This window comes from Salvelinus alpinus, chromosome 2 (assembly GCF_045679555.1).
Source record: "Salvelinus alpinus chromosome 2, SLU_Salpinus.1, whole genome shotgun sequence".
Classification (NCBI taxonomy): Eukaryota; Metazoa; Chordata; class Actinopteri; order Salmoniformes; family Salmonidae; genus Salvelinus; species Salvelinus alpinus.
The window spans coordinates 28595976-28620609 of NC_092087.1; the positions used below are offsets into that span (position 1 = coordinate 28595976).

At 41.6% G+C, this 24634-nt stretch overlaps 1 protein-coding gene across 3 annotated transcripts in view; it reads left to right on the forward strand.

Annotated features, from left to right (window-relative positions):
• The first annotated feature begins 538 nt into the window (after positions 1 to 538).
• The window catches only part of LOC139557959 (membrane-associated guanylate kinase, WW and PDZ domain-containing protein 3-like), a 153665-nt gene continuing 129569 nt past the window's right edge, over positions 539 to 24634 (forward strand). The window contains exon 1 of one of the 3 annotated variants that reach the window (XM_071373350.1): positions 539 to 1618. In XM_071373350.1, coding sequence (XP_071229451.1) covers positions 1312 to 1618 — 307 coding nt within the window. In that variant the 5' untranslated portion in view covers positions 539 to 1311. The remainder of the gene's footprint in view (positions 1619 to 24634) is intronic. The other 2 variants (XM_071373341.1, XM_071373345.1) reach the window with 2 other exon arrangements.

The window sequence follows — 24634 nt, forward strand, 5'->3', positions numbered from 1 at the left end:
GCTGGATTGAAGTTATATAAAAATAATAGTCAGATGGTGGCACTGTGGAGACAGGGAATAATACACACCTGGATTATAAGCAATTGGTGTTCAAAATTGTATGAATTTTAACAGCAACTGTAGCCCGTATTTAGATCTCTGTTATCCATTACAGGATTCAACCTCCACCCAAATAATTCTGCCATGCAATTAGTGTAGGTCTTGTCTGTATTGAGAGCAAGAATGCAACATCTATTTATATATTTTCCTAAAACGTAATAAGGATGTATAAAGGGGTTATACGTAGTTTATACAAACTAAGTTATTAGTTTATAACAAATTGGTTTTTTTGTCTGATTGTTTTGCTGGCATATGCCATTTTCTGTTGGCAAAAGATTTATACAGTTATACACTACTTTACCGTTGCGTTATCTAGCCTACTATTATACAAGACTGCTAAAGTGACCCACTATAATGTGTATGCAATCATTTTTAGTGTTCATTCTGCTACTATACACCGAGGGATGGAGCCCGTGTAAAAGGTTGTTGATTTGAGCGGAGCGCAGTGACATCTGCATAAATGGGCGTTCCGGGATTCGCGCATCTTGCTTGGCGCTGCCACCGTGCCAGGTGTGTTTAACCTGCAGCGAGGGATGCAGTCGCGGTTGTCATCATCAAAATGTGTGGGATGCGAACTACGACCTGGAACGAGAATAAATTACCATTAAGTGAATGCTGTGATAACGACACCAGCAGTTTTCTGTCACAGGTATAAAGGCACTCTCGTTGACGCACTAAATATACGGCTTCCGATGTCCCAAATCTCCGAGAAGATTTGTCTCTCACGCAGTCTATGGTGAGGTGAGTGGATACCTTGTTTTGACAACTTCCATCCAAAGGTTTAGGAGAAGAACCAACCTATGATAAGGTGATGGGGAGGCTGAAACACATTGATGCATTTATGTAGGCACTGTATTGCTGTCTTATTTACTGTTTTACGCACAAAGACCATTGAGAGTTTTGCAATATTACGGACGTATTTTCAGTGGAATAGCCAGCTAATGTAGCCCGCATAGTGAATTTTATTGGAAGTCATGCTACTCCAGCATTACTGTGGTTTCTTGGACAATACGACATGTATTTACACATTACCCGGAAAAAGTGAATTCTCAATTACAACAGAGAAATTAAACTCCGACCAGATCCAGTGAATAACTCAATATCAGAAATCTCTGTTCGCCCATATTTTCTCCTGCATTAGTGCTTGTGAAACAAAGCAAAACCAAATACACACTTTCAGATCAGTGACGAACCACATCAAAAAGATACAGTATGTCCAGAACACTGAAAAAGAAGAAACATTGGTCCAGCAAGGTGCAGGAGTGTGCCGTGTCATGGGGAAGCCTCGGAGAATTCGGCAATGTTGTGGAGGTGCTGGGGGGTGCTGAACACGGAGAGTTCCCTTACCTGGGCCAGATGAAGTTGGATGTGATGTTGTGCCACGTCGGTACAATGCCCTATTTTGGTGACGTTTTGTTGGAGATCAACGGAACACCCGTCAGTGGACTTACAAACCGCGACACGCATGCTGTCATTCGCCACTTTCGGGAGCCCATTCGTTTGAAGACCGTCAAACCAGGTGCGTCCTCTTTTTTACTTCAAGTATTTGATATACAAAATTGGCCTCGCTACATTAGCCTACATATGCTCTATGCCAGAGTAGTCAACCTACTAACGTTCCCAGTTGAATAATTGGGTGTAATTATTTTTTATAAGTAAGTACATATTTTATGGTGGTATTTACCATTTATTCTATCACTTTATTTTTTTGTCTCGGATAACAAAATGGCATACTTGCGGTGTCCGGTAATTATACCGGTTGTTCTAGCTATAATTCAATGTAAAACGTAGTGCCCTTTTATTATTCCTACATATTTCTTGGAGTGACTACACTGTCATACAGAGGAGTCGGTGTCCATCCCTTACTGGGGCTCATCACATATGCCATTTGGCTTTGAGCGTTGGTCAAGTCTGCTTTCTGTTATTGATAAATGCCAATCCCTCTCACATTGCTGGTTGTGATGTGAGTGGCATGGCAAGTCATTTAACCCCACTGTACAGACATGGACGCCTACCTCTAGCAAGACTCCTTTTACTGAAGCAATAACAAAGTGGCCACCCGGCCTGTGTGTTGGTAAAAAGCTGAGGGATGGGCCTGGAGAATCAAATCAAAGTTTATTTGTCACGTGCGCTGAATAAAACAGGTGTAGACCTTACAGTGAAATGCTTACTTACAGGCTCTAACCAATAGTGCAAAAAAGGTATTAGGTGAACAATAGGTAGGTAAAGAAATAAAACAACAGTAAATGTAACCACTGTCAAATTCATAGACCGAGCTATGGATGCAAGGACTGACCATCTATGATATCCACATTATAGTTTTAACCGTGTTTTGAGGCTATACAGGTTTGTTTATATTTGCTTACAGTCATTGGCGTAAACAAGCTTGTATTTTGGGTTCAGAGCCCTATACTACGAATCAGGTTTGAGGACTTAGCTAGGTAACTTTGGTCAACTCTGGGTTCAACTCGAGACAACCTGTACCACAAAAATGGCTCACCTTTTAGCCAGGTAAATTTCTATGGCAACAAATCCTTCAGAACTAACCTGCTGCACGGCAGGCGAACTCCATTTATCCTAAATTAAGTGTCTGAGCCACGAGTTGAGGACCAAAGAAATCAAATACCCTCCATCTCGCAAAGATTGTGTCATCATCCCCTTTTATTTGAGGAATACGACTGATGAAATATTTTATGAATCCAATGTTTTTTTGTGTGTAGTATATTTTTATAATACATTATACATTTAGTTAATGACAGCATTTACTCTCCAAACTGTACATTTTTGGCTGATTTGTATTTAGAAATTTGCTAAAGGCAAACTGACAGCTGCAACCAACCATAGACCTATAATCAATAGATGGCAGTTCCCATTCAGTTCAAGACTGGCAGCCATTGCTATCGTACGCATGAGTATTTTAAAGGTGCACTGCAGAAATCGCTCCTCCGTTTCCTGGTTGCAAAAATTCTAATACTTTGCCTAATTTCAGTTTGTGACAAAACAGGCAGTCATTGTATAGATAAATATTTTACCATCTAAACCACTGTGGAATATATTTTCCATAACCACATTTTAAAAAACATTTTCAACTGTTTGAAGCTGTTGTATGAAAACAAAAGTAAAAGACACAAAAAATTAACTTAAAAATGTGAAGCATAGAAATGGTGCACATAGAACACATCTACCACTTCTTAGACTTGCTTTCAATGAGAGTGACAGATCTATAACTCACATTTCCTATGTGAATTTGGTCAGGTCGCCCAAAAAGTTACATATTGTAGATTTAACAGTCAAATTACCAGGGTTAGAGGTTCCAAAACCCTTCTATGGATTATACATGACCAAAAGTATGTTGCCACCTGCTCATTACATTTACATTTAAGTCATTTAGCAGACGCTCTTATCCAGAGCGACTTACAAATTGGTGCATTCACCTTATGACATCCAGTGGAACAACCACTTTACAATAGTGCATCTAAATCTTTTAAGGGGGGGGGGGGGGTCAGAAGGATTACTTTATCCTATCCTAGGTATTCCTTGAAGAGGTGGGGTTTCAGGTGTCTCCGGAAGGTGGTGATTGACTCCGCTGTCCTGGCGTCGTGAGGGAGTTTGTTCCACCATTGGGGTGCCAGAGCAGCGAACAGTTTTGACTGGGCTGAGCGGGAACTGTACTTCCTCAGTGGTAGGGAGGCGAGCAGGCCAGAGGTGGATGAACGCAGTGCCCTTGTTTGGGTGTAGGGCCTGATCAGAGCCTGAAGGTACTGAGGTGCCGTTCCCCTCACAGCTCCGTAGGCAAGCACCATGGTCTTGTAGCGGATGCGAGCTTCAACTGGAAGCCAGTGGAGAGAGCGGAGGAGCGGGGTGACGTGAGAGAACTTGGGAAGGTTGAACACCAGACGGGCTGCGGCGTTCTGGATGAGTTGTAGGGGTTTAATGGCACAGGCAGGGAGCCCAGCCAACAGCGAGTTGCAGTAATCCAGACGGGAGATGACAAGTGCCTGGATTAGGACCTGCGCCGCTTCCTGTGTGAGGCAGGGTCGTACTCTGCGGATGTTGTAGAGCATGAACCTACAGGAACGGGCCACCGCTCATCTAATGTCTCATTCCAAAATCATGGGCATTAATATGGAATTGGTCCCACTTTCCTGCTATAACAGCCTCCACTCTTCTAGGAAGGCTTTCCACTAATGTTGGAGCATTGCTGCCGGGACTTACTTACATTCAGCCATGATAATTTCTGAAGTCGGGCACTGTTGTTGGGTGATTAGGCCTGGCTCGCAGTCTGCTTTCCAATTCATCCCAAAGCCCATAGTCTGAACCATGAAACACAGCCCCAGACCATTATTCCTCCTCCACCAAGCTTTACAGTTGGCACTATGCATTGGGGCAGGTAGTGTTCTCCTGGCATCCGCCAAACCGAAATTCGTCCATAAGACTGCCAGATGGTGAAGCGTGATTCATCACTACAGAGTACCCGTTTCCACAAGCTCACCGTCTTTGGACTCTGGAGCTAACACCATTCTAGGTCGAAGCATGGTATAGCGTTTGGTGATCTTAGGCTTGTGTGCTGCTGCTCGGCCATGGAAACCCATTTCATGAAGCTCCCGAGGAACAGTTCTTGTGCTGATGTTGCTTCCAGAGGCAGTTTGGAACTCTGTCGTGAGTGTTGAACCCAGGACTATTTTTATGCGCTATGCACTAAAGCGCTCGGCTGTCCCATTATGTGAGCTTGTGTTGACTACCACTTCGCGGCTTAGCCGTTGTTGCTCCTAGACGTTTCCACTTCACAATCGCAGCACTTGCAGCTCTAGCTGGGCAGAAATTTGACAAACTGACTTGTTGAAAAGGTGACATCCTATGATGTGCCACGTTGAAAGTCACTGCACTCTTTAGTCAGGCCGTTCTACTGCCAATGTTTATCTTTGACTGCATGGCTGTGTGCTTGATTTTTAAACACCCGTCAGCTACGGGTGTGGCTGAAATATCCACTAATTTGAAGGGGTGGCCACACACTTTTGCATATATAGTGTATGTCTATGGCCAGAACATATCAAGCTGTTCCACAGAAGAAGCAATAGGAGTTGGAAAAATGTGATTGTACATTGATAAGCACACCAAAGACTGCATTAATGATAAGTAATAAAATAAAGACTACACTTATAAAAGCCTATTTCACACCATAGCCTGTTGAATTTGCAAGATAACTTATTTCATTTTGATTTTGGCACAAATGAAAATGTGGCACTGACTCGCCCATGGATTACTGGTACCATCATTTATGCTGCTGCTACTCTGTTTATCATAAATTATATCCTTATGCTTAGTCACCTTACTCCTATACATAGCTACCTCTATCACTCCAGTATCCCTGTATATTGTAAATATGGTATTTGAAGTGTGTGTGTGTGTGTATGTACTTACATACTTACATACATACATACATACATACATACATACATACATACATACATACATACATACATACATACATACATACATACATACAGTTGAAGTCCGGAAGTTTACATACACTTAGGTTGGAGTCATTAAAACTAGTTTTTCAACCACTACACACATTTCTTGTTAACAAACTATAGTTTTGGCAAGTCGGTTAGGACATCTACTTTGCACGACACAAGTAAGTCAGGTTTGTAGGCCTCCTTGCTCGCACACGCTTTTTCAGTTCTGCCCACAAATGTTCTATAGGATTAAGGTCAGGGCTTGTGATGGCCACTCCAATACCTTGACTTTGTTGTCCTTAAGCCATATTGCCAGAACTTTGGAAGTATGCTTGAAGTCATTGTCCATTTGGAAGACCCATTTGCGACCAAGCTTTAACTCCTGCCTGATGTCTTGAGATGTTGCGTCAATATATCAACATAATTTTCCCTCCTTATGATGCCATCTATTTTGTGAAGTGCACCAGTCCCTCCTGCAGCAAAGCACCCCCACAACATGATACTTCCACCCACGTGCTTCACGGTTGGGATGGTGTTCTTCGGCTTGCAAGCCTCCCCCCTTTTCCCTCCAAACATAACGATGGTCATTATGGCCAAACAGTTCTAATTTTTGTTTAATCAGACCAGAGGACATTTCTCCAAAAAGTACGATCTTTGTCCCCATGTGCAGTTGCAAACCGTTGTCTGTTTTTTTATGGCTTTTTTGGAGCAGTGGATTCTTCCTTGCTGAGCGGCCTTTCAGGTTATGTCGATATAGGATTAGTTTTACTGTGGATATAGATACTTTTGTACCTGTTCCCTCCAGCATTTTCACAAGGTATTTTGCTGTTGTTCTGGGATTGATTTGCACTTTTCACACCAAAGTACGTTCATCTCTAGGAGACAGAACGCGTCTCCTTCCTGAGCGGCATGACGGCTGCGTGGTCCCATGGTGTTTATACTTGCGTACTATTGTTTGTACAGATGAACGTGGTACCTTCTGGCGCTTGGGAATTGCTCCCAAGGATAAACCAGACTTGGAGGTCTACAATTTTTTTCTGAGGTCTTGGCTGAGTAATTTTGATTTTCCCATGATGTCAAGCAAAGAGGCACTGAGTTTGAAGGTAGGCCTTGAAATACATCCACAGGTACACCTCCAAATGACTCAAATAATGTCAATTAGCCTTTCAGAAGCTTCTAAAGCCATGACATCATTTTCTGGAATTTTCCAAACTGTTTATAGGCACAGTCAACTTAGTGAATGTAAACTTCTGACCCACTGGAATTGTGATACAGTGAGTTATAAGTGAAATAATCTGTCTGTAAACAATTGTTGGAAAATTACTTGTGTCATGCACAAAGTAGATGTCCTAACCGACTTGCCAAAACTATAGTTTGTTCACAAGAAATTTGTGGAGTGGTTGAAAAACTAGATTTAATGGCTCCAACCTAAGTGTATGTAAACTTCTGACTTCAACTGTGTATATATAGCTTCTTACTTTCTCGTGTATTTCTTTTTATTTCTTGTGTTTTTTGTTCTGCCTTTTACTCAACCTGATGTTTCAGCATTGTCTCTGAAGAGTTTGGTGTTCAACTAGCCATGTGCGACATGCACTCGCAGTTACAAGCCTCCAAGAGTCTGCGGCAGGACAACAAGCGGTGTCCACCGTCGTAGTACGGATGAAGCCTGACATGGAATGTGAAGCTAACTGAAGCTGGCTAGCTTTATAAAAGCCTGAGTAGATCTAGCTTGCTTCATAGTGTACTACTCTGATGGGGTAGGGTATATCATTAATTGGGACGTCCAAAAATGGATGTAGCAGCTATGGATTCCAGCTTTTAGGGCTATATGCCGGTTTAATGAATTCCTATCTTATGGGCCTAATAGAACCCTGGTTTCTGCAGTCTGTATGAACTCTACGGGCTTCCGGTGTCAGCCAGGCTGGATGGTTGGCTGTCTGTTTATCTGGTATAGGGGAAGGGGTGCTGTGTATTTGAATTGAAATACTTAAACAACAACTGAGACTGTGCAAAAGGTTGCATCCGCAGCGTCTGATTCTTTGGCCTCCAGGCCAGTAGCACTGAACATCAGCTGTGTGTGGGAGAGTGAGAGTTTGTGTGTGTCCTCCACTGCATGCCCCCAGAGCTCCTCACACCACACTCTATGCCCCACTTACCAAGGTTGATTAATAAAGGGCATGGTAGAGAGAAGGAATCAGCTCAGCCTTTGGCTCGAGGTTCAACTCCCACACTATGCTGTTTTTGTTCTTAAGTTGGTAGTGATGGCAATATTCCTCATCACCTTCTACTTTCATCATCATCACCAGCAGCAACAACGGCCTGAGCTAACTTTATTATTCCGTGAATATATCAGTCATCCATATGACGGGTGACAGTGAGGGCTACTGTCTTGCAGAGGCTCCTCCTTAGCAATGTTTGCTGCTACAATGGTCAAATCTCACATAGAAACGCCTGTAACGAACAGCTTTTTGTATGATCAGTATTTGATTCTATGCTGTAATAGTTTGTGTGTGTCTTTGCGCACGTGGATGAACACACGATGGGCACACAGTGTTTCCTGTGCGGTAAGCTCATGTTTAATTCACACCTTTTGCATAATTGAGGCAGCAAGTGTTTCTGTCTCCATGCTGATGGGGGCGGTGCGGTATGTAGTGGCGATGGGCCAGGAGGATAAGCTGTGATATAGTGCTAATGGCTGGCGGGAGAGGGGAGAGCAGAGGGTGAGGGGATGGAGCTGACAGAGCTTGGTCCACCAGATGTTCTACTGCTGCTGTTGCCAGGTCCTCTGCTCTCTTTCCCTGGACCATGGAGCTGGTGGACTTCCTGTATCTGCTGACAGCTGGAAGGAAGAGCTAGGAGGAGGAGTTGGGAGTGTAGTATAATCGCAGTATTAATCACTTTGTGGGAATTAGGCTGTTTGAGAAGTTTTAAATCTTAAGGAACCTGCCTACATGTTGGTCGAAGTAGCTACTGTAGTAAGGGATAGCTGTGCTGGAAAGCGTTGGTAGATCAAATCAAATTGTATTTGTTACATGCGCCGAATACAACAGGTGTAGACCTTAGAGTGAAATGCTTACTTACAAGCCCTTAACCAACAATGCAGTTTTAAGAAAAATATCGAAAGAAAAATAAGAAATGAAAGTAACAAATAATTAAAGAGCAGTAGTAAAATTCACAATAGTGAGGCTATATACAGGGGGTACCGGTACAGAGTCGATGTGCGGGGGCACCGGTTAGTTGAGGTAATATATACATGTAGGTAAAGTTATTAAAGTGACTTATGCATAGATAATAACAGAGTAGCAGCAGTGTAAAAAGGGGGGAGGGCAATGCAAATAGTCTGGGTAGCCATTTGATTAGATGTTCAATAGTCTTATGGCTTGGGGGAGAAGCTGTTTAGAAGCCTCTTGGACCTAGACTTGGTGCTCCAGTACCGCTTGCTGTGCGGTAGTAGAGCGAACAGTCTATGAATTTGGTGGTTGGAGTCTCTGACAATTTTTAGTGCCTTTCTCTGACAACGCCTGGTATAGAGGTCCTGGATGGCAGGAACCTTGGCCCCAGTGATGTACTGGGCCGTACGCACTACCCTCTGTAGTGCCTTGCGGTCGGGGGCCAAGCAGTTGCCGTACCAGGCAGAGATGCAACCAGTCAGCATGCTCTCGATGGTGCAGCTGTAGAACTTTTTGAGGATCTGAGGACTCATGCCAAATCTTTTCAGTCTCCTAAGGGGGAATAGGTTTTGTCGTGCCCTCTTCACAACTGTCTTGGTGTGCTTGGACCATGTTAGTTTGTTGGTGATGTGGACACCAAAGAACTTGAAGCTCTCAACCTGCTCCACTACCGCCCAGTCGATGAGAATGGTGGCGTGCTCAGTCCTCCTTTTCCTGTAGTTCACAATCATCTCCTTAGTCTTGATCACATTGAGGGAGAGGTTGTTGTTCTGGCACCACACTACCAGGTCTCTGACCACCTCCCTATATGCTGTCTCGTCGTTGTTGGTGATCAGGCCTACCACTGTTGTCATCTTTAAACTTGATGATGGTGGCACATAGAGCCAAAGGCAAGAACCTGTGGCATGTGTGCATTTTATTCAATAGAGAATGTGATTAAACTGGGGAATGCTTTTATGAAAAGCGACAGAAATATGCATGTATCATGAAACTTTTGCTTTAATAAATGTATGTTTCTGCAGGTTCCACCTAGGGATTAGAATTCATGATGGAAATGTTGAGTGTACTACACTGCATTACCTCCTCTGTTCAGTGTTGCTGCATATCACCTACATATAATCACTGCAGGAAATATACAATTTACTCCTATAAAATAACTTTCAGTCCCTAATCACACCTATAGGTGTCATGCCCTGATGCCCTGATGCACACATTCATTCAATTGCAAAGCCTTTATGTGCCCAAATGAGACACCATGGCCCTGGCTATTGACTTAATGCAATACTGTATTTTTTGGGGGTCTCAGATGTGACCAACCACATCTCTGTAATGGTATGCATGCTGCATTTGTCTACAGTGGGTCCCTCTGATGAGTGGACTGAAGGTGGTGGAGCAGCCTGGCTCTCACAGCCCTGTCTCTCACACACACCACCATATTTCACATTACCTGCTGATTACAGCAATACAGAGCAATGTGAGTGGATCCTATTCTCCACCTTGTAATGGTATCCGATGGAGATGGTGGGCGTGGGTTAATCACCTTAATGCATAACTCCATATCTATCTGGAAAGTGGCTCTAGAGTCTTGATAAAGCAGGACCTGTCATTGGAATGAGATTCGTGTTGGTCGTTTGCCTAAAAAAATGGAAACACAAGCTGAGAGGCCCTCTGGTCAGGCACACATCTGGCTTCTGCTTTAGCTGGGTCGTTCCACCAATCTGGTGCCTTAGCATTCTGTCATAAAGAGCACATGTTCAACTTCACAAAAAAACAAGTTTTCCCATCTCAAGAAGTAAAAAAATAAATACAGTGCCAGTCAAAAGTTTGGACACACCTACTCATTCAAGGGTTTTTCTTTATTTGTACTATTTTCTACATTGTAGAATAAAACATTGTAGAATAAGACATCAAAACTATGAAATAACACATATGGAATCATGTAGTAACCAAAAAAGTGTTAAACAAATCAAAATATATTTTTGATTTTTCAAAGTAGCCACCCTTTGCTTTGATGACAACTTTGCACACTCTTGGCATTCTCTCAACCAGCTTCACCTGGAATGCTTTTACAACAATCTTGAAGGAGTTCCCACATATTCTGAGCACTTGTTGGCTACTTTTCCTTCACTCTGCAGTCCAACTCATCCCAAACCATCTCAATTGGGTTGAGGTCGTGTGATTGTGGAGGCCAGGACATCTGATGCAGCACTCCATCGCTCTCCTTCTTGGTCAAATAGCCCTTACACAGCCTGGAGGTGTGTTAGGTCATTGTCCTGTTGAAAAACAAATGATAGTCCCACTAAGCACAAACCAGGTGGAATGGCGTATCACTGCAGAAGGCTGTGGTAGGCATGCTGGTTAAGTGTGCCTTGATTTCTAAATAAATCACTGACAGTGTCACCCACAAAGCACCATCACACCACCTCCATGCTTCACGGTGGGAACCACAAATGCGGGGGTCATCTGTTCACCTACTCTGCGTCTCACAAAGACACAGCAGTTAGATCCAAAAATCTAAAATTTGGACTCATCAGACCAAAGGACAGATTTCCACTGGTCTAATGTCCATTGCTCAAGTTTCTTGGCCCAAGCAAGTCTCTTCTTATTATTGGTGTCCTTTAGAAGTGGTTTCTTTGCAGCAATTTGACAATGAAGGCCTGATTCACACAGTCTCCTCTGAAAAGTTGATGTTGAGATGTGTCTGTTACTTGAACTCTGTGAAGCATTTATTTGGGCTGCAATTTCTGAGGCTGGTAACTCTAATGAACTTATCGTCTGCAGTAGAGGTAACTCTGGGTTTTCCTTTCCTGTGGCAGTCCTCATGAGAGTCAGTTTCATCATAGCGCTTGGGGGTTTTTGCAACTGCACTTGAAGAAACTTTCAAAGTTCTTGAAGTGTTCCGTGTTGACTGACCTTCATGTCTTAAAGTAATGATGGACTGTTGTTCTCTTTGCTTATTTGAGCTGTTCTTGCCATTATATAGACTTGGTCTTTTACGAAATAGGGCTATCTTCTGTATATCACCCCTACCTTTTCACATCACAATTGATTGGCTCCAACGCATTAAGAAGGAAAGAAATTCCACAAATGAACTTTTAACAAGGCACACCTGTTAATTGAAATGCATTCCAGGTGACTACCTCATGAAGCTTATTGAGAGAATGCCAAGAGTGTGGAAAGCTGTCAAGGCAAAGGGTGGCTACTTTGAAGAATCTCATCTCAAATATATTTTGATTTGTTTAACACTTTTTTAACACTTTTTTTTTTGGTTACTACATGATTCCATATGTGTTATTTTATAGTTTTGATTTCTTCACTATTATTCTACAATGTAAAAATCAAGAAAAACCCTTGAATGTGTAGGTGTGTCCAAACTTTTGACTTGTACTGTATATACTTATAGTAAGTGTTGACCATAACAACAGAGTTGACGATTTCATCTTAAATCATCCCTAAATCCCCTTGTGACAGGGAGTGGCAATTGAATGCAAGCTTCAGAAAAAAAATGCTACCTCTCTATCTATGGGTAACAGGGTTAAATGTGTTTTGCTCGACCTGTTGAAAAAATGGCGCAAAATAATAATAAAGCAAATGAGGTACAGACATTAATGAATCACTAATCACATGAAAGAAATAATGATCTTCAGAAATTACTGTCAAAGCAACAAAATAGCTAGGGCTTTGCAATGGTTGTGAAACTTGGAGATTTTATTTCATTAAGTGGGTTGAAATCGTCCTAGAAGTTACACTGGATTTTGGCACTTTAGCAAGCCTTTATTCATTTAAAAAATCAGCTTTATTGAATTCTCCATGTAGTCTATATTAAAGGGCACTTCATTTAATAATACAGGCTTTTAAAATGCAATATTGGTTCACAATTTCTATCTAGAATATCGAAGGCACTCTTTTTGTAGAACGACCCAGCTGGAGAGGGTGTTGACTTTAGCTAGCCACTCCCAAACTATGCCACCGCTGCTGAGATCCTATTGATCTCACTTGGAATGACAACTCTGACATCATAGAGGTAGAGCGCTTAGTGGGCTAGATATGTACATCAGTCAACGTGATGTGAAAAGCATATTGAGGTCCTACAGGCCCAGTACAGTTATATGCATCTTCATCTTTGCATCAAGCTTCACACATTTGATAGGGCTTGTCTTGTGATTAGGGTTGCAAAGGGAGGGTGTATTACTGGAAACTTTTGAAGTTTACCAGTAAACTACCAGCATTTTGGTAACTTTCAAGGTATTTTGGGACTTTTATAAAATGACATTAGTGGCCTTTTTGGGTACTTCAGATTATCACAGGTGTCTATAATCTCTGGTGCTCTGTGTGGCCTTATCACATTTAAAATATAAAATCATGAAATAAGATTTTAAAATACAAAATAGAATGACAAAGCTGTAAAACATTATCCTAAATATAAACCATCAACTTTGTGAATACCATTGGTGTTTAAATCAATTAAATTATATATGATAAATGTTTTAAAAGTTATTCTAGTATAAATTGCCATAGATTACCTGTTTTAATGACCAAAATTACAGAAGAACTTTGGTAAATTACCCCTAGCTCTGCAACCCTAGCTGTGTTCCTAGCAGCAGGCGCTGATGATGATTACAATGGGGCCCAGTATGTGGATCTAATCTTCTACAAATAGCATGTTTGAAGCACTTTGTCACATCGTTATTCAGAGACTACTACCAGCTGGCCACTAACACTGTAATCACCAACATCCGTGCCACAGAGGGACATGTGAGCCTGTCAGGAACTAAGAAGGTTGCTGCTGCTGCCGCAATGCTAGAGCATGACAATAAGTTGTGCAAGTGTTTCTCCATGCCCGAAGCGTCCCACTCTGATCAACCTTTCCTCATGAATGACTATCTCTTTATTTTTCTTTCTTTTCTCTCACACACAGTCACTCTCTCTCACACACACACTTGCCCCCCCCTATTTGCTTTATTCTTGGTGGTTCTAAGAGAATAAACTGCACACCAGCAACCAGTTGTTCAGGAAAACTTTGCTATCTGAATGAGGGGAAGGCAAAGTAATGATCATTGAATGTGTGGGCAATGTTCTTCTCCAGAAGCATGACAGTCTTCTGTAGTCTACTTCAATCACCAAGGACACCCATTCACACAAAATATCTTTCTTTAAACATCCTGCTCACTTCCTGTTTTTACTTCTGTTTCTGCTTCTTTTACCGTCTGCCATCAGAGCCTTAGGCTGCCGCTAGGCACTCACTACTGGCTTACCTCACACAGTTATTCTACATCCCCGTCCTTCCCAGAACACTCCCCTCTCATCAGACATCATCTAAACATCTCAGTTTACAACACAACCCAGTCTCACATGCAATGGTCTGTGTATGTCATGGCGGGGAATAGTAAGACGGAACAAAAACAAACAAGCGTGACGTCTATTCCAACCCTACTCCTAGTGCTCAATAATTCATTTAGGAGAGGCAGCTACTCTGCAGACTCTCCCCTGTGTGTGTGGTGCGTACTGGTGGTATTACAGTACATTGCGGTCCCTAGTGCTGTCTAATTAGTCCCACCATAATCAAATTGGTGTTGCTCTCTCTCCAGCATCGCCTTGGAATAGAAAACATGGGGAAAAGGAGGCTTATAGTCTGTGAGGATAGGGTGACGGCTGAAGCTTCTACGTTAGGATTGGATGATGGCTGGAGCTCCTGAGTGGGATTGGTTTATAGTTATAGCTTCTGTGTGAAGATTTGACGGTGACTGATGGCTTGATCCACAGTGTGTGTAGATTTACTGGAGCTGCTCCTATGTGGAACTGGTTGTATTCTTAATCACTGAAATAGAACGAAGGAAGATTTTACAATATTACAGGCACAATGCAGCCTCCATAGAGGCATCATTTGTTCATCTTTATTTGATGTAAGATTTAATTGGTTATGGATTGGCTGATGGCATAATTGGCCTTTCAAGCATCCTGTCTATCAGCAGCCTCTGCAAGGATATATAGTAAGGCGCTGGGGCTGCTGGGATATCACAGTCCTCCAGTGCCAGGGGAATTACATGTAACAGTGACGACATTCATAGGTCACAATGTCACTGTTTTAATGAGCAATGAGAGAGAGGATGGAGGAGGGGGGGGGGGGGGGGGTCACGGATGAATAGGATATACCAACAACATAATCTCACAAATCCCTGCTCTATTAGATGAATACATTATGGGAAATTGCATGATCACCCTATGCAATGAAATCCCTCCCAGTGAGAGCACCTTTTCTTTGTATTGTTCTGGTTCACATTGTCACATGAACTAACAATGTTTGATAGTGTGAGTACATTTTGTACGTTTTCAGACCAAGAGTCCTGTGTCTCTTTGCCCTCTGACTCTCTCTATGCGATGGCTCACTCTCTCCCTCAATCTCTCTTTTTTTGGAAGGTCCCCTCTTTGCCTCTCTTTCTCTCTGTCTTTCTCAGTCAGCATAGATGACATAGCTAATAGCTGCTGTATTTTCCATTTTGATTGATTCTACTTGTCACGGACTGTGATGTATAACCACACTGCTTTGTCCTGTAGCAGTGCATCTGGTTCTAATGGAATAATTTACTGAAATATCACCATCATTCATTCTGTATTTTAGAATAAACATAACATAATAAAGTGTAGTCACCAGGGTTGGTCCTTATCGGGTTGGGTTGAGTGATGGGTCTGCGTCACTGGTTTTGAGTGATTCCTCACGAAACAGGACAAAAGAATACCATTCTTTGGGGGATCTTCACGAAATATTATCCATAGAATGGTCCATTGGAGGAAGGATTGTTCACATACAGTATATTATATTTGAAATATTTGATATTTGTTGAAAAATATTAACATGAATATTGAAAGATCACCATTTGATTTGGCTAGTTTTTAAATATATTGTTGAACACAATATACTCTTCAAACAATATCAAAGTTCCAGTTCCAGAGTGGGATCTGTGCACATTGTTGAGTTATGATCCAATTTGTAAGCATTACCAACAGACTGAATGTGAAAATGGATTCAAAATGGTTGCCCACTGCTGGTGATTTGCAGGATGTGCAATGATAGAAGTAAAAGGAGCGCTGTGATTGGTTACATTGCCTACTATGCCAATTTCTCTGTATTAAATGGTGCAGAACTTTAATACTAGCAGAGATCCCACTCTGGAACTTTATGGATATATCAAAGTATATTATGTTCTACTAATATATAGAAACATTTACCAAATCAAACATTACATTTTTTCAATACTCATGTTAATATTTTTCAATATTCATAAATTGATGTAAACAATTATAATATTGAAATAAAAATACTACTCATATTACAGGCAAACAGTAAAGCTTGATATGACACACATTTTTGCTTTGTAGCACCTACAGATTAAATATTGTGGAGTCTTAAAGGAGGCCCGGGTACGGCCAAAAATGTTATCTGCCAAGTTTGATTAATTATTTCTCTATTATAATTTTAGATACAAATTGCGATGTCAACTATCATTCTTCCAAAGGACCATTCTATGGATAAAAATGTTTGGGCACCTCTGACTGTTTCTCTACAGTCACTGACCCAAACACTCCCATCATGAAGGACATTATATTTATTCAACAGTGAGCGCCAGCTGCTTTAGGAACAACTGTCATTGATTCTGCCCTTCAGCATGGGCCAGAGATGTGAGATGTCACTATAGCCACTACTGACTAACTACCCAGACCAGAGTGTCACTTTTAATCCAGCAGCATTTATTATGTCCCCTCCCCTTTGGTGTTCATCCACTGGAAGATGAACTCAGGCCACCTTTAAATCGCTCGAAGGTAATGGCCTGGACATTACTGTGCTCTTTTAAAGGAACATTAGCCACCAGCTTAGTTTTTTGACTTTGGCCAATTGATAGGCCGTTATAAACATCAGCCATGGAGAGATTTTGTGTGTGTGTGTGTGTGTGTGTGAAGCTTGTGATGGGAAACCTGCCAGTGATACAGCTCAGTGTGGCAATGATGTTGATGATAGGAGGGGGCCAGGGAGGGAGATGGCTCTCTCAGGGTTAGTGCCAGGGCAGTGTTAGTGTGTGTGTGTGTCCAGGCAGGCAGTACACACATGAAGGGGGTGGGGAGAGTTGCATTGCTACTAGCGTTAGCGCAATGAGTACTTAGCACCTCTCAATAGAGTGCCGGCCATAATTTGCAAACCGATTCTACATGTAGAAACCAGAGAAAATGCCGGGCATCAGACGCCTACCTTCAGCAAGCGAACGAAGAGCGAACAAATGGCAGATGAACGGTAGGCTGTCATCCAGAGCGATGTGTTTTCTCTATTACTGGCCGCGTGTTGATGAATGCCAATGAGACCATACAGGGCCAAGGCAGCGGCAGAGCCTCAGACTGACTGAAGAGTCCTTTACAGGACGACATGGGTTCCCAGATCCTCACATCCAGGAGCACTGGGCTTTTCTCTTACCCCCATAATCAACAACATTCTGCTCTCCTCATGCCTCTCTTCAAAGGACAGTGTTGGATACTCCAGCTCGATTCGTTCTCTGTACTTTGGGCTTTTCACAGTATACTTTAGACCAGTGTTACTCACAATGTTTTTGTGAGGGGGCCACTTTGGGTTGAGACAATCATTCAGAGCGCCGCACAGATGTTTAATTTGTTGTACTTTTTCTTCCAATATTATCAATTATCATTTCAGAGCAATAGAGCACATGCAATTGATTTGATGTATAGCACATCACAAATATATACATACACACATCAAATAGGCTACATCACATGTATAAGACCCATACTAAGGGTTACCTTAGTAGTTGGATGAGCGAAAGTGACCCTTTGCTCCTTGACTGAATTCATTCTACATTTATAGTCTTCTGTTGCTATCCTTGTCAGGCAATCCAGGTGTGCATTGGTCAGTCTGTTTCTGTTTTTGTTTCACAATGTTCATTGTTAAAAATGTTGCTTCACATGAATAAGTGCTGACAAAAAATGTCTCCTTTTGAACACACTGCTTCAGAAGTGGATACTCTGTCTGACACAAGGCTCCAGAAATGTGTAACACCTGATCTTAGTTCACCTGTGTAATTTACCTGCAGCTCCACTATCTCACTCTCTATTCCAGCACGGTCAGGACAGAAGGCTGTGATGACTTGGGTCAGAGATGACACTGGCACATGAAAGAGGTTCTCAATGAAGTTGAAAAACTCCTTGTACTCCATTATATCCTTGAATTTTGACTCCAACTCTTCCAACACACACACACATGCACAAATGAACAAACTGTCTGTCAGGTATGAACAGTGTGGTGATTTTATTTTGAAATGCTGTGACCACACGCAGCATTATGCCCAGAATTTTAGCTGCCCCTTGGAGCTGGAGAATAACCGTGTTCAGGTGGCAGGTGATGTCAGTTAAAAGCTTTAATATCCACTGTGGATCATCCAGCTCTGGCTCCTCGATGTCTTTGCTTGCAACAAATTCATGAATCTGAGGGAGGGGAGAGAAATCTTTCCAAAACTCTGCCACGAGACAGCCATCTCACCTCATTGTGAAATATCAAGTCACAGTATTCTGTCTGGTATTCTTCCAGCAACTGTCGGAATTGCCGGTGATTCCGTGCCCTCGCAATAATAATAATGTTGACCACGCGCACGACTTGCTGCATCACTTTCTGTAAGTCAGTGTTTGAGTTTAGCCACAAGTGCTTCTTGATGAATGATATAATGAAACGTAGCAAATGTGGGAATATCCTCTCTCTTTCTTTTTTTTATTTTTTTTTATTTCACCTTTATTTAACCAGGTAGGCTAGTTGAGAACAAGTTCTCATTTGCAACTGCGACCTGGCCAAGATAAAGCATAGCAGTGTGAACAGACAACACAGAGTTACACATGGAGTAAACAATAAACAAGTCAATAACATGGTAGAAAAAAAAGAGAATCTATATACAATGTGTGCAAAAGGCATGAGGTAGGCAATAAATCGAATAATTACAATTTCTCATCAGGCCTATGAGTCCCTTCTCCTTCCCTCGCATGTTTGGGGCACCGTCATTGCACACAGATGCCAGATTTGACCAGTCAATATTATTATCAGCAAAAATGTAACAAGTTGTTTCAGAATATCCTCTCCTCGTGTTTGTCCCTGAAGGGTCAATAAACATAAGTTCCTCTCTGAACGACTCGTTTTGAGGGAAGCGGACCCAAACATATAATTGGGCAGTGTCATTTACATCGCCAAGCGCAATACTAAAACACGGCACCACGGATATGTCAGTAATCAGTTGCTTACCGATGTTTTGGTCGAGTCTAAGAGTTGCAGTCCCTTAAAACCTCTTAAGGATCAGACCCTTTAAAAAAAAAAAAATCTGCCTAAAATGACATACCCAAATCTAACTGCCTGTAGCTCAGGACCTGAAGCAAGGATATGCATATTCTTGATATTATTGTAAAGGAAACACCTTAGAAGTTTGTGGAAATGTGAATTTAATATAGGAGAATAGAACACATTAGATCTGGTAAAAGATAATACAAAGAAAAAACATGCATATTTTTTATTTATTTTTTGTTCCATCTTTGAAATGCAAGAGAAATGCCATAATGTATATTTCCAGCTTAGGTGCAATTTAGATTTTGGCCACTAGTAGTCAGCAATGTATGTGCAAAGATTTAGACTGATCCAATGATCCATTGTGTGTCTGTTCAAAATGTTCAAAAAGACTGGTCAAATATGCCTAATTGGTTTATTAATTTCTTATGGCTGCAATCCCGTTAACGGGATCGATATGATCCCAGTGAAAGTGCAGGGCGCCAAATTCAAACAACAGAAATCTCATAATTAAAATTCCTCAAGCATACAAGTATTTCACACCATTTTAAAGATACACTTCTTGTTAATCCCACCAAAGTGTCCGATTTCAAAAAGGCTTTACAGCGAAAGCACCACAAACGATTATGTTAGGTCACCGCAAAATCACAGAAAAACACAGCCATTTTTCCAGCCAAAGACAGGAGTCACAAAAAGCAGAAATAGAGATCAAATTAATCCCTAACCTTTGATGATCTTCATCAGATGACAAGAGAGGCTGGTTAGATATGTTACCAAGGACGCTATGAGAGTATGCATTCCCTACAAACATATCAAAGAGCTTCCAATTACACTTCCAATTACTCCTGCAAAGAATGGCTGCAGCCATAGAGCAGCAGAACAGACTAGAAACAGAATGATATCTGTCCTCACACAGGAAAATTACTAATGTTTCTCTGCTCTTCAGTGGTTTACACACACACACACACACACCCTGTTCTTGGACATTAATAATGTGGTTGGCCCATTTATCCTGCTGCTTTTTCCCTTCATACTTGGCTTTGAGCTCTGGATTCTTTGCTGCAAACATTCTGATGCTCTTCTCTGGAGAGTTAGAATATTTAACACCACACACACACACACACAACCTTTCCCCGCGTGTGAAGCATTGGCAGAGCAATCGCTTCCAATGAAAGCGGTACACTGAAACGATGGCCTGCAAATCTCCTCTAGTGGCATTACGGCAGTAACTTACTAGCCACTCTGGGGTGGTATCAGACTATTGAGAGCTTACAAGATTATACCCTTAAATATCCTTATGTCCTTTAAGCTGCACAACAAGCAGGGTGTTTATTTTCACAACACACTTCCTAAACCCCCAGCAGTAATCAGGCCCAGTCCTTAAATCCAGCTCTAATCTCCTGTGCTTAACTCTCCAGACTGGTGATTCCTCTTCCTCACTGCGTCGGCCAGGGAACCGAGGGTTGGTTCTTTCCTGCATGTGCTCCTGTTCCAGACACACTGATGTTAACTTGACAGGACGTGGCCTATCAAAAGCCCCCCCTGCCGCCGGTGACAAAGGGCAGAGAGCAGATGTGACAGGTGTTTAGCTGTGACTACTGAGGCTCTGGGGCTGGACAGAGGGTCTCAGGACAGTTAGAGGGCGGGCCAGTGACTCTAGACACAGACATTACAGGCAGACTGAGCTAGACGTAGTAGAGTAGTACCTTCCACTTCCTGTATCTCTTACAGCACTCAGTTACCTGCCTTCCATAGTCACTCCCGCTACATGTTACTAATGAGGTAATAAAAAATAAATGTAGTTTACGAAAGTTCAATCAGGAAGGCTGGTCTGAATGACTCACTTTTATTAATCTAGTAAACACATATAATTCACATCGCTTCCTATCTCACTCATCAGTATATCAGGTATTTACATTGTAGTGGTTATAATGATCCATGATCAGTATAACAGGTATAAGGTAGTGCCTATAATGTTACCTTGTCAGTATAGCCAGTATTTATAGGGTAGTGTTTATAATGTTATACCACCCACCTCCCCACCACCACCAACTGAAGGCCCGTCATTGGATCCCTGGGGGGGGGGGGGGGTGCCCGCCCGCACGCACGCCCGCCCAGCATAGGGCAACCTGTCATCAGCATCTGGCTCGGAGGAGCGTTCCTCGGAGACGAGGCCTACCCCAAACTATTCAATAACATTCCAGATTGTATTCTGTCTCTGTTGTCATTCAGTTAACCCTGTATTCAATTTCATTGTTTTTATTTTATGATCACGCAAATAGGCAAAAATAATCAGCATTGGACAAGTAACAAGTTCATTGTCAGTGGACGTTCAACACATTTTCACATGATATTCAAAATAACTGAAAATTCATTGGACATGCACACCCTATCAAGCAACAATATATTATGCTAATCACTAATGAGCTTATAATTAGTGGTTTACAATATTCATGGTTCTCATGTGGAAATTGAAAAGCAAAGTGGAACACATACGGAGTCTGAGCCTGGGCTTAACAGTCAGATTCTGCTGCATTCTGGCCCCTTACAGTACCAAAAGTCTCTGTAGAAAACAAGATTAACAATCATTTTAGCAATATTTCCAAACAGTGCTCATACTGCCTGTACTCCTTTAGCTTTCATATTAGATCAGTAAGGACCCAGGTGGTTGAACATTCTTCTCCCTAAAATTATTACTTGAAGTATAATGTTCACCAATAAAAGTACATCCCTTCCCTCTGAAGCTGTTTACTTAGCCTTTACCATGCCCACTGGTTGAGTGGTGTGTAGGTAGCAGCTAGATGTCGATCATCCCGCCCCTGTAACTATTCCCCAGGCCGCTGCTGTAAATGACAATGTGTTATCATTCAATTTACCTGGTAAAATAAGGGTTAAATAAAAAAGAAAAGAAAGATCTACAGTACACGTAGTGGGGTTACAAGCAAATCATAAGAATACATTATTTAACAAACACCTAAATATAGGCACACACAATTTTCTCCCACACACACTCGAATAGACAAGCTAATGAATACACATGCTAATGCAATTCAGAGCAGCTCACATATCTGACAGCAGGCTAATTTGTACACAAGCATGCCGAGCATACAACACCAGATCATTGAACCAGATATGTCTCATGGGCAGATTGCACTGAACTAAACATATCCCTGAGTGTGACATGCTGCTGCCTCGCTGTATTAAAAACTGCTATGCGTCATGGACAAGTAATAAGAAACACAGCCCATGGAATCAAACAGCTAACAGGTCACAGATTGTACTGCATTCATTGTTAATTGCATTGGGGAGGGAATGTCAGCTTAATTATTTCACTTTGAGTTGGAAATCATTCCTTGGAAATCTATTTGCCACAGATCAGAACCCCCTAAGATGTAACCAAGGTCCCAGTGATAAAAATGATGTTCAAAATGAGACTGCTAACTGGTAACACAAAGAAAGACATGCTCTGGAACTTTGGCAACTAGTAATATTTTTTACTTCTCTAGGGTAGGGGGCAGCATTTGGAATTTTGGATGAAAAGCATGCCCAAATTAAACTGCCTGCTTCTCGGGCCCAGAAGACATGATATGCATATATATATATATATATATATATGCGTATATTTGTATAGAAAACACTCTGAAGTTTCCAAAACTGTTAAAATAGTGTCTGTGAGTATAACAGAACTGATTTGGCAGGCAAAAACCTGAGAAAAATCCATTCGGGAAGTAGTTTTTTTGTTTTGTTTTAGTTTTCTATTCAATGCCATTACAGTATCCATTGACTTAGGACTCAAATTGCAGTTCCTATGCCTTCCACTAGATGTCAACAGTATATATAAATTGCGCGCGACTGAGAGAATGCCTTTCTTGTTTAACTTTTATATTGACAACGTTATTGTCTGGTTGAAATATTATCAATTATTTAGGCTAAAAACAACCTGATGATTGAATATAAACATCGTTTGACATGTTTCTATGAACTTTACGGATACAATTTTGATTTTTTGTCTGCCTGTTTTGACTGCGTTTGAGCCTGTGGATTACTGAAGAAAACGCGAACAAAACTGAGGTTTTTGGATATAAAGAGACTTTATCGAACAAAAGGAACATTTATTGAGTAAATGAATGTCTGCTGAGTGCAACCATATGAAGATCATCAAAGGTAAGGGATTAATTTTATCTCTATTTCTGACTTGTGTAACTCTTCTACTTGACTGGTTACTGTTTGTAATGATTTGTCTGCTGGGCTATGTTCTCAAATAATCGTAAGGTATGCTTTCGCTGTAAAGCATTTTTTAAATCTGACACCGTGGTTGGATTCATAAGAAGTTCATCTTTAAACCTATGTAAAATATGTTTTGTTTTCTGAAATTTTATAATGAGTATTTCTGTATTTGAATTTGGCGCCCAGCAGTTTCACTGGCTGTTGAAGAGGTGGGACGCTAATGTCTCACATACCCAAGAGAGTTTTTAAACCTCCCGCTTTGGGCTGGATGTGTCAATGTGTAGTTCATACAGTTCAAGTCGGAAGTTTACATTGACCTTAGCCAAATACATTTAAACTCTGTTTTTCAAAATTTCTGACATTTAATCCTAGTAAAAATGTCCTGTCTTAGGTCAGTTAGGATCACCACTTTATTTTATGAATGTGAAATGTCAGAATAATAGTAGTGTGATTTATTTCAGCTTTTATTTCTTTCATCACATTTCCAGTGGGTCAGAAGTGTACATGCACTCAATTAGTATTTGGTAGCATTGCCTTTAAATTGTTTAACTTGGGTCAAACGTTTCTGGTAGCCTTCCACAATCTTCCCACAATAAGTTGGGTGAATTTTAGCCCATTCCTCCTGACAGCTGGTGTAACTAAGTCAGGTTTGTAGGCCTCCTTGCTCGCACATGCTTTTTCAGTTCTGCCCACAAATTTTCTATGGGATTGAGGTCAGGGCTTTGTGATGGCCACTCCAATACCTTGACTTTGTTGTCCTTAAGCCATATTGCCACAACTTTGGAAGTATGCTTGGGGTCATTGTCCATTTGGAAGACCCATTTGCGAACAAGCTTTATCTTCCTGACTGATGTCTTGAGATGTTGCTTCAATATATCCACATAATGTTCCTTCCTCATGATGCCATTAATTTTGTGAAGTGCACCAGTCCCTCCTGCAGCAAAGCACCCCCACAACATGATGCTGTCATCCCCATGCTTCACGGTTGGGATGGTGTTCTTCGGCTTGCAAGCATCCCCCTTTTTCCTCCAAACATAACGATGGTCAATATGGTCAAACAGTTCTATTTTTGTTTCATCAGACCAGAGGACATTTCTCCAAAAAGTATGATCTTTGTCATCATGCGCAGTTGCAAACTGTAGTCTGGCTTTTTTATGGCAGTTATGGAGCAGTGGCTTCTTCCTTGCTGAGTGGCCTTTCAGGTTATGTCAATATAGGACTTGTTTCACTGTGGATATAGATAATTTTATACCTGTTTCCTCCAGCATCTTCACAAGGTTCTTTGCTGTTGTTCTGGGATTGATTTACACTTTTCGCACCAAAGTGTGTTCATCTCTTGGAGACAGAACGCGTCTCCT